The sequence below is a fragment of the Pleuronectes platessa genome, chromosome 15, assembly GCF_947347685.1.
Source record: "Pleuronectes platessa chromosome 15, fPlePla1.1, whole genome shotgun sequence".
NCBI lineage: Eukaryota > Metazoa > Chordata > Actinopteri > Pleuronectiformes > Pleuronectidae > Pleuronectes > Pleuronectes platessa.
In genome coordinates this window covers 3559724-3570783 of record NC_070640.1, presented here as the reverse complement: position 1 = coordinate 3570783, position 11060 = coordinate 3559724, and the positions used below count along the sequence as shown (strand labels likewise).

The following is an 11060-nucleotide window of genomic DNA, read 5'->3' as shown; positions in this document are numbered from 1 at the left end:
AGCCTCATTAGGGTTCAAACACATTGATATTAAAAACCACCTCATTAAGTAATCACCCCATGTGGCTGCAGAGGGCGCTGTAGCTTAGTCAAAGTTGCCTCGTATTGCTTTAATAAAAAATACCTACATGTGATCAGTGTCGTGTTGTGGTGCATTCAGTTGTCGTGTTAATACATGGCCGCTTGGGGGCGCTGGAGGCTCAAACTGACACCAAGATTCACAAAGTCTGAGACAGTGGTGGAATGAGCATCTGCTTACAACTGTATGGTACATTACAGACGATTTATTCAATGTTTATACATTTATATTCATATATTATGAATAGATATATTACATTTTTACACTACAGTTATTTCCTGACTGTTTTTACGTGGGTTGAGATCCACAGTTATAACTTGAGAGAACGAATGAAAATGGACAAATGAGGAAATGTCAGAGTTGAATGAAAACATCCAGTAAATACATTAAATTGAATTAAGAATATAGTATTTTAATTCAAAGACAAAATTACTTGGTGTGGTGATAATCAGCTGACATTTAATTTTAGATTTAACATACTGGCTGATTCTGACATTACTGGAGATATGTCTCATCTCTATTCACTGACTGGTAACCAGTGATGAGCAGAAAACCAATACAAGCAGGTCAATGTGACAGGTTGTCACCATGAGCCTTAAAAGGTTTTAGATTTTATTTAAACTGGTATAAAACTTAATTTTCAGATTATCTCCACACACTGGTTGTGTGCAGGTTCTCAAAAACAACTTCAATCTACTTCAAACTACTGTATTTACAATCAACGCCTTTATTTGTCTCTAAGCAAAGAAAACATGGTTCTTTATTTGGACTGTGGTACATTTAGAATATTTAAATGAACCCCAGGAATCTGCTGCGCCTCCTGCAGCAAACTGACCAAACATATTTTAATAATCCCGACCCCTCCTCCCTATTTTGGTTCTTTTCACGCCGCTGTCATGTCCCCAAATACTGAGTCGAACCTGTTGCTCCCCGGCTCGGGGGGGTGGGGGGCACGAATAGCTTAAACAACCCAGTGAGCAGGGGCAGGAGGGGTGAACGTCCAGGGAACCCATCGTAGATGCAGCAGCACGGAGGAACGTCTCTGCCACTTCAACAGGATCCTTTTGGAAGGTTAGTGTGACCAGGCCGCTGCTCCTCCTCACTCAGAGAACCCGATCTGCCCGGTCTGTACGTAATCTCTTTTCCCAGGATGACTCTGTGTGCATGAGGTTTTCTGTGGCTTATAAATAACAGCCCCTCTTGCTTTGACCAGATGAGAGGAGAGAGTAAGAGAATACGCACGATGAGAGAAGTCCTCCGTGGAGCTTGATGGGACTCTAGGACCGAGATATCTTGTGACCCCCCACCCCCCCTCAAGTCATCCTTCAAAACCTATTTGGATCTTGAAGTTTACTGGAGAGCTGACATGGAGCACTGCAGGTAACTGAGGGAAGGAGTGAGTAGAGGAAAGACAAGACAAGTAGGAAGGTTCGGTGTCTGAGCTCCTTGTCGACCACCCTGGTTCTGAACTGGAGACTCTGGGATCTGAATCATGGATGTCACTACAGAAGGTGTTCAGGACGCCCTGGTTCAATTCAAGTCCACCTTGCAGGCTGCGGTGAAGGAGGTGCACGTGGACGTCAGTGCTTTCAAGCAGCGTATAGAACAGAGGATAGACGAGCTGTGCGTCTCCAACGGGCCCCTGGCCGAGGCGGTGACCCGGCTGGAGGAGGAGAACCTGCAGCTCAGAGCCAGGCTGGAGGTTCTCAGCCGCCTGGTGGAGGGCATCGCCGGACTAACAGTGGACAGGAGTCCTGCTGAAGTGAAGGGGAAGAACGAGGGGAGTAGTTTAGAGAATGGACATGCACAGATACAATCCAAGACCCAGGAAGACAAGACGTCTTCGCTCTCATCTCGGAGGTCAGAAGACAGCCTGTCCAGTCTGTCTTCATACTCTGATCCAGCTGGGTCCAGTGGAGGATCGGGCCACGCTCCTGCTCCTCCTGCTCCTGGTGCTGGTCCCAGAAACACCCCAGCACCTCCTCCATGGAGAGCAAAGAGACATGGGGACCTCAACGTGAGTAAACTTTGTGTTTTTCTACAGCAGACAAAATAAAACTGGTTTCAAGCTGCCGAAGAAGGTGCACATGATGTTCAGGGTGTGAGAAAGATGTTTTATTCACTCTGTCGTTGTTCACCTGCAGCTTCCTCCTAATGACACGTGCATGAGTGTGAAGGATTATCAGATGCCACCACTCAGCACCTTGGTTTATTATACTGTCATTTTTACAACCCCGTTAAATTATCCCAGTGACAATTGGAGTCTGACCGATGTACGAGTCGGCCGATACAAACCGTTCACAGACATAAGATTTATTTACATTTATGTTTAAATCTAAGGTAAAAGGTTTATTTTCTTTATTTAAGTTTAATCTATTTGGTTTGTTTCTTATTTTTTACCTCCATCAAGGAAATTATGTTTGTTTGTTTGTTTGTTTGTTTATACAAAGGAAGTCATTACATTTTGGTGCAGATCAGGATTTTTTCTACACTTTCTTTAATATTGGCACATAAGACAGTTTTTTTTGTACATTCTTATTAAATAGGGAATAATTAATGGATTGTAATCAAAAAACATTTATTGAGCAATTGATTTATTGGTATTGAACGTTTTTACTTTCGGCCTCTGGCTCCAGTGAAAACCATTTAATCCTCCATCACAAAACCAGTGAGATTAACATTGAACTGACCTCAGTCTCAGTACTCTTTAAACCTAGTGTAACTTTCTTCCTCCTGACCCACATTACATCAACACAGTGACCTCACTGAAATGAATCAAGTAGCTGCCGTGTCAACTTCTTCTTGAACTGGGCCAAAGTATCCGGAGAACTCGACCACGCCGAGGAAATCCAACCCGACTTTCGAGGGGCGACTTTTAAAAAAACACTTGTGCCGTGAATATTTGTCGCACCTGACCCTGGTCATCTTCCTCTCCTGGGCACATTGTTTTTAGCTCTGCGTAGATCATCCATCAAGACACCAGCGCTCTCATCCATCACAACACGGGGGTGACATTCCTCTGCCTAAATGTCGTGACTGGAAATGTGTACGTCCCCGATAGTGTAACGGAAGCTGGGCCTGTAAAATAATAATCCTTGTAAAGATCAGACGGGCTCAGGAACTCAGTTTATACCTCTTCTATAAAAACCTCAGTCTATAAGAATCAGGATTTGTGGCGAGAATCTGAGGACTCTGCAATATGTTTGTCTAATGTATATTTAACCTATGGGAGGGCGGGGGGGGGGGGGACGTTGTATAAGCACTGACTTATAGGCTCTGCATCACCTGCCAGGAAATACCTTCAGCTGAGACCAATATTAATAACGATTTTAAAATTATACCTCTACCTCTATTTATTCGGAAAATTACAAAATCTTAAAAATGACCCCACCCCCCCACCGCAGCCCTCTATGACCTGCTTCCATAACCGCAGGTCCTCCAAAGGCCACGTGTATTTTTGGCTGAGTGATTTCAGACTGCATCTCTTTGGAGGCTCAGCACGCTCCACTCTGACTTCAGCTCATCTTTAAACAGCGTACGGTGAAAACATGCCGTGTGAACGCAGAGGGGCGAGAAGTGCAAGTCTAACTTATCAATTCATAAACGATACCTGCTTATTAAGTTAGAACTGAAACACTCACCACAAACAGAGAGAGTGCACTGCTTTATATCACAGCCCAGGTGCTAGGGATATTTGGGGGTCGATGCAGAAACCAATATTGTGGAGTAAAGAATTTCCAATACAGATATCAAGGCCCATCTATACATAGAAGAAAACTGCATTGATTCCTACATTATCAAACTCTTAGGACATTGTAGGCATAAACTTTGTTATTATATTATAAATACAAAAAATACAACCAAACAAATGTAAATTTATTCAAGAAAATATCCAAGAATATATGTTTGCATTGTTTATTCTGTAAAATATAACTTATTTAACATCAATGCAGAAACAGACATGTCCATGAAAGGCTCATATCGGCCGACAGACTGATAAATCGTCAAGCTAATTGTTTTTGATGTAACTCACACATAAATTTTAAGTGTGTATAAATAATTTCCTGTCCTCCACTTGCTCTCCACCTCTCGAATCCCCGAGTGGAAAGTTAATTTTCCGTTTACATCTCACACCCCGAGCGGGACGACCAGCTGTTCTGTCGAAACACACGCCCTGCCAACATTCCTCTCCGCTGAGGTCACCCGGTCTTCTCCCAGCCCCCCCCCCCCCCCCCCCACTCTGACGTACGACAAGATAGCCCCTTCATTTAATAAATTTGATCTCATCATCGTTTTTAAGCTGTTAATATTTTTCCCGCGCAGCTCAGCTAGCGATAGTCGAGCTAACTGGGGAATCCAATAGTTTTTGTAACTTTCCAAAACCGACAACAGATCGGCACAACACCACTGATGTCTCCGAGTTGAAATTGTGCCTTTTATAAAATGTCCATGTCTCATGTTTCCATTAAGCTGAAGCCAAAACGTCTCATGATGTCATATCACTAATGTCCACTAGGTGCCAGCTCCTGAAAATCTGTCAACGTCCTCCTCCGATGAATCGTATGAAGTTAATGTGACTTTCATCTCAGATGAAAACTGCTGAGCAGATTTCCATGACACTAGGTGGAAGCCAACAAACTCTAATGGGCTGAGCCAGCTTACTTTTCACTTTCTTTAACATTGCATTTTGTATATTTTTAACACATTTTCCAGGGAATAATTCAGATTCATCAGCGTGCAATAGATGGTGCAGCTTGGTTGAATTTAAAGAGACTGTTGGACTTTTTACAGAAGTATGTGCTCTACTGAGTTATATCTGTTTCCATAATACTCTTCAACTTGTTTCTTCCCGTCCTTTATCTCATATCTGACCTACATTAGCTCCGGCAACTTGAATTGAGCACATCTTGACAGGTGCTTGTGCAATCTGTCAGCTTATCGTCTCTGTGCCACTCGGCACTGGAGCAGGAATGATCTGGACTCAAAGTGAAGTTGTGACCTTAAAACAAAAAACAAGGAGCTCAATGAAAAGATGCTCAGAAGCAGCGTTGACCTCAAACTGCAGAGGAACAAACCTCCTTCAACAAGCTCATTGAATCTGTTGATCGTGTCAAAATGTTGAAGGTTAAAAAAGATGCAACACTTGGTCGTCTGGGTTTTTATTTGTCTCCAGGTTGTCTGGTCGGGGGACGTGTGTGCATCTACTCGCTGGAAAGTTAATGCTGGTTTAGTGTTTGACATTTGCAATCATAAAGGTTAAAATGTTAAAATGTTAGGTTTTATTTCATCGTTTAACCCTGAGGATCTTTTTCCTCTCACCTCTTCACCAATGCACGTGCCATGTTAACATGTCTCGAAGCAGCCCGAGTCGACCTGGATGTAAACCCAGAGGTTGAAGTGATTAACAGGGTCAGACGGTGATATCACGCTGCTGCTCCTGGAGCCCACAGATCAGTGCGGGGTCTTATCTCCTCCGTGGTGACGAGTTGACTGAGTGCAGCGGCTTTATTATGAGGCTGCCAGGCAACTGCATGTCTCTGGAAAGCAAAGGGTTGCAGAGGGGTGAGGGGGGGTGTGGGGGGGCTAAATGCAGGACGGAGCTTCTGGCTGATATACCGAGGTGCTGGTTGAGCGGCTCAGTCCAACTCCCTGATTTCCAAAGCATCTATTTGGGGCTATATCGGGATGTAAGAGGAGTTGAGCGGAAACTCTCGCAAAGGGGCTGATTGCAAAATCTAAAATAGGCTCACGGAGGGAACATGGGTTTGTTGGCTCCAGCTGTCATGAAAGGAGAAGGTTTCAGCAGTGGACAGCTGAGGAGCACACACACACACACACACACACACACACACCAACAGATTTAAAACTGACTTCTGTTTGTTGGTTGTGAGCGGATCAGTGTTGCTGAGGCAAACACACTCACACTTTCACTTTGCATCACTCACTCCCCTGACGGGTTCAAGCTCCAGCCAAATGAAGGAAAGCTGGTTTGACCACTTTGAAAAGTCAGAAAAGCACAACGGAGAAATGGAGATCAATATTAAAGTACTTGCATCTAATTCAATGGAGTACATACATATTTACCAGGGCCCAAAAAATCCTACATATTATTATCTAGTTCAAAGAGCAGAAATATAAAAGAAAATACAAAGTTCTTCTAAAACAAATACTTATTCCTGACTAAACCAGTGTTCTTTCCCACCACCAAGTTTGGTAGAAATCAGTTCTGCAGTTTGTTTGTAATCCTGCTGACACATAAAGAAACCAACAAGTAGAGCACAAACCTCTGCGAAGGCCCAATAGTCACTTCGATTCAATCACATTCTCAGACATCTGTTCCCTGAGTAATCCTGATGGTTTTCATCCAGATCAATGAATGTTTTCTGAGAAATTGATAAAAAATATAAAATCTTTTCTCGCAATGTTACACAAAGTGATTAAAAAAAAATCCTTGCTCCGCCCCTTTGTTCAGATCCACTCCAACACTTAACAACTTCTCTCCTGACCTGTGCCGTCTCCTTCCACTAAATCTGTTCAGTGTTTTTAGCTTAATCCTTCGTTTGAGGCAATAAAAACAAAGCGCAATAAAAAATTACGCTGATGTTAAGTGAACAGACACAAGCAGACAACATGAGCCCGGATCCCTACACGTCTCTGTGTGCATGAGTATAAATCATCTAACTCTTCATACTGGATGATGTTGTGTATCACATCACTCCTCCATTACTCTGGTTTCCTCTTTCAGTCCTGGACTTACACATGAAAACTCTCCACCCTTCTAAGAATGGCATGTTTTGAACTTCTTGTCTTTCCTGAGCAGGGCACTGACGCAAAGGGAGAGAAGAAAGTCACCGCAGCTCCAGAGGAGAACGGGAAACCAGGTGGGCTGATGGTCTGACAGGTTTCACACCAGTCACCTGAAGACCAGAGCTAACCTGTGCTCCTGCTGTTTCAGAAAGCTCCCCAGTGGATGTTGGTGATGCAGCTGGAGGTGATGGAGCTGCTCCTCAGGCTCTCGCCTCCGTCACCAAACCAAACCCTGAAGCTCCTGTCATCACGAGTTCCCCTCAGGCTGCAGCAGAGACAGTGACAGGGACAGGTTGGTTCACTGGAGGTCACGTCACCTTTTAAATGTTATACAAAATGAAATAAACAACTTTAGAATATAAAACTATAATTTAACAAATAGTTTATTATAGACAAGTGAAGTTATTGTGCATTTATACCTGAAAATCTGTAATAATTCATGTCACATGTGAAAATACTGTTTATCTTCGCTCCTCAGAACTCAATCCACATTTTCTCTTTCAGAACAGGAAGAATCGGATCTTCTGAACAAACCCTCCTTTCCTCTCACGTCCATGACAAAAAGCAGCTCCGAGGCTCCTTCTGTCTCCCAGTATCCAGCCTCTGTGGCTCCAGTGAAACCAGTAGAGCTTGCTGCTAACTGTGGTGAGTGGAGGATTTCAGTTTCTCATGGATGCAGCTGTTTCTCTCGAGACTCGTCCCAGGTGGTCATCCTCCAGGGAGATGAAGATATAATTCATGGACGTTAATAGAGTCTCAGTGTCTGATCGTGTTCAACATCCGTTACACTTTGACTTCACTCTTTATCCAGATTCTTCCTCTTTCAGATGCTGACGAGCCTCTGCCGCATCTGCCCGTCACTGCCATGAAAACCAAACCTGCTCCTGAGGCTCCGCTGAGCTCCAGAGCTGCTCAGGGTCCTGCAGCAGAGCCCAGAGCTGCAGAGGCTCCAACTCCCAGTAGGTTTCATTTGTGGATAGTGGGAGCAAGTGAAGAATAAAAATTATTTGAGCCTTTTCTAGATTTTGTTTTATCTTATTTTTGTTCAGAGCGTCAACTTCAACTGACACTTTAAACACTTTTCCCCCTAAAAAAATGATTGTTCAATTCAATCATGGTATAGACTCAAAAACACTCAAATGCAACCTCATCTCATCATATTATGATTTTCTCTTCACTCCATTTGTGCCTAAATTCCTTGTTTTCCATCTCCTCATGTGCAGCTTCACCTGGAGCGAAGGATCCGGGCTCTGGAAGAGGATTTCCATTTAGACGTGGTGGGAACATCACATGGCTGCAGTATCCTGATGTTCTCATGATTTAGATTCATCTGTAGATTTTAATGTGCTTCATTTCTTTTTTCATTAGACGCTGGTGAACCCAAACCACACCTTCCTCTTCCTGCTGCAACCAAACCCATCACAGAGTCTTCGTCCTCAGCTTCACCAGCTCAGTCGTCTCCGGGTCTGTTAGCGTCCACGGACCCGACAGTGAAACCCGGAGAGTATCCCTTTAAACGTAGTGAGTTTCAGGATTTGACTCAGGAGTAAAGTCGTAGATGTTTTTTCAATTCCTCTATTTCCTTTCATCTCTTCAAAAAATGTGTTTTTCCTCATTGATCCAGTTCCAGTTCTGAAAACACCCAGTCCCAGTCTGAAGAGGAGTGTGAGCTTTCCTCAGCCTGCAGGTAAAACCCACCCCACCCTCATTAGGCCTGAAACAGTTCACTGAGGCTTTCAACTTTTTTAAATCCACTGTAGAATCTTTAGTTTTTGTGATTTAATAATTCAAATCTTCTGTTTTTCTCCAAATGTAGAAAAATTGCTTCCCTCCAAATCCATCATCAAATCTGGTTTCTCACCTAATTTGGACAAGTGAGTTTTTACCATGAATCTTGTGTTTGATTCTTATTCACTTTGCTTTGACTGGTGTTGTGTCTCTGTCGGTTTAAAGCCACGTGGGCGACTTGTTGTTTCTCCACAGGAAGACGAACAAACCTGGAGGAGTCGAGTTCAAACAGGACCTGATGAAGTCTCAATCGCTCCCCCGCTCCAACGGGGCTCAGGCCAAACGAGCTCTCTTCGAAAGGATGAACTCAGAACCGACCAAGTGAGTGGGACTGAACCATTTCTCCATTTAATCCTGATCCAGCCATGGACACAAGTGACGAGCTGCTTCTCTCTCGAACAGGCCGAAGGACTCGAAGCCCAAACTGAAACGCTCTCAGAGCTTCGGAGTCTCCAGCGCCGGTGGGATCAAACAGATTCTCTTGGAGTGGTGCCGCTCGAAAACGATTGGATATCAGGTGAGAAAACTGGGAATAAGATACTACACATCTTAAATCTGTTATGTTGTAACTACCGAGCGACTGATTTATCGGTCAGCCAATAAGTATCTACCCATATGAGCCTTTCAAAGAAACGTCTGTGTCCCTGTTCATGAGATGAGATCGGACCTGAACACTGAACCGTGTTATTTTCACTTTCAGAACATCGACATCCAGAACTTCTCGTCCAGCTGGAGCGACGGCATGGCGTTCTGTGCCCTGGTTCACTCCTTCTTCCCTCTGGAGTTCGACTACAACGAACTGAGCTCCGCCAACCGCAAACACAACTTGGGACTGGCGTTCACCACTGCAGAGTAAGCCCAGTGTGTGACTGTGTGTGTGTGAGTGTGTTTGTGCTGTTGTAACTCAGGTAATTCAGATTTACAGAAGGAAAGAAGTTTAGTTTGCTGGCAGATGCAAGTTTTTGTGATGGAAAATGAAATTTGAGGAACTTAAACCTGAACTGTGAGATCATGCAACACGGCCAAAACCAACTTTAAAACACTCCCGAACAGTTTAGACAACTTATATCAGAAAGTATTTGAGTCTTAATGAAAAACAGACACAAACTTGACTGTTTCAAAACAAACTCAGGTCTTAAATTTCTTGAGTTCAGACAAAGAGCAGATCTGTGAGGCTGCTGAGGCCCAGTCGCAGATGTGCATGGCAACATGAAGATATGTTAAAGTAGAGAATATTTAGTATATATAAAGAAACTTCCACCCTCACTACATCTGGGTTGTGAAAGAGACACTCTAACCACAACTCTTCCTTTTCTTTATGATTTGAAATAAAGGATAGACAGTAGATATAGTTCAATTAAATAAGACGATTAACAAAATTTTTATAAAATGTCCTTTTCTTCTAGGAGCACAAGTAAATCATTATTTTAGCTTTTTGGCTCCATTGAAAAACTCGACTTCTGCTCATTAGATGAACTGCAGCCAATCCTGGTAGAACAACATTAACAGGCTCCGGTTTAACTGCAGCACAAAGCAGGATGTGCTGATTGTTTCATCACATCTATTATTTATTCCTTTTGAATCACTTTATATTTTATTCATCTTTATGACCGTGCTTCCTTGTTCCAGGCAGCAGGCCGACTGTCTCCGCCTGATCGAGGTGGAGGACATGATGGTGATGGGAGAGAGGCCCGACCCCATGTGTGTGTTCACATACGTCCAGTCGCTCTACAGCCACCTGAAGCAGTTTGAATAACTCTGTATCAGAGTAGATGAAGAAGTCCAGATGTTTTTTTAAACCACAGAGTGACGTGATCACTTTTGATCGGCTGAATTAATGTCAAGCCTAAAATCAGCCTCTGACGATGTAAAGCAATAAGAAACCCCTCCTGCTCAAATCCCTTCAGTCCCATTTGATCAGTTTTATACTGTGTGTGTGTGTTCACCCTCATTTCCTTCAGTATTTATTGCAGACAACTGATTTCTAATAATGCTTTGTCTTACGACGTGTGCGGCTCCGATCATTTCTGTATTTACAAGAGGCTTTTTGAAATAAAAGAAAACAAAAGGAAGTGAAAGAACAAGTTAATAGTTTGTAAAACGGCTGTCGACAGGGATGTGAATGAGTGAAGTTACATATGAGAGGTTTATGAAGTGTCGAGATGCTGCAGGAACAATAAATGGAAGTTTTGCCTTTTAAATCTTGAAATAAAGCAGTTTTCTAATGATTCTTTATGTTTTTATGATTCTGACCAACTGCATAACAAAGAACAATGATCAGGACGTAGAGTGTAAGTGTGATACTGTAAATATTAAACACTGAATAACGGTGATTGAAGGTGTTTCCACACAACAACGTTTGACACAAAAGGGAAAAGAAAACATTT

The 11060-nt window shown here is 43.1% G+C and overlaps 1 protein-coding gene across 1 annotated transcript; it reads left to right on the top strand.

Moving 5' to 3' along the window:
• Window positions 1–1461: 1461 nt before the first annotated feature.
• LOC128457344 (smoothelin-like protein 2) lies at window positions 1462–10772 on the top strand. The gene is made up of 12 exons (XM_053441995.1): window positions 1462–2095; window positions 6899–6959; window positions 7034–7177; window positions 7390–7530; window positions 7713–7844; window positions 8254–8406; window positions 8510–8572; window positions 8702–8759; window positions 8869–8994; window positions 9076–9190; window positions 9374–9525; window positions 10303–10772. Exons 1-12 carry the CDS (start codon window positions 1571–1573, stop codon window positions 10427–10429), a joined length of 1797 nt encoding a protein of 598 aa, XP_053297970.1. The 5' UTR covers window positions 1462–1570; the 3' UTR covers window positions 10430–10772.
• Window positions 10773–11060: the final 288 nt, after the last annotated feature.

Bases quoted from the DNA above. Each gene is read 5' to 3' on its own strand.
- LOC128457344 (XM_053441995.1), top strand. From the start codon at position 1,571: ATGGATGTCACTACAGAAGGTGTTCAGGACGCCCTGGTTCAATTCAAG. The intron at 7,531-7,712 runs GTGAGTGGAGGA...TTCCTCTTTCAG, and splicing joins AGAGCTTGCTGCTAACTGTG to ATGCTGACGAGCCTCTGCCG. The intron at 9,526-10,302 runs GTAAGCCCAGTG...TCCTTGTTCCAG, and splicing joins CTGGCGTTCACCACTGCAGA to GCAGCAGGCCGACTGTCTCC.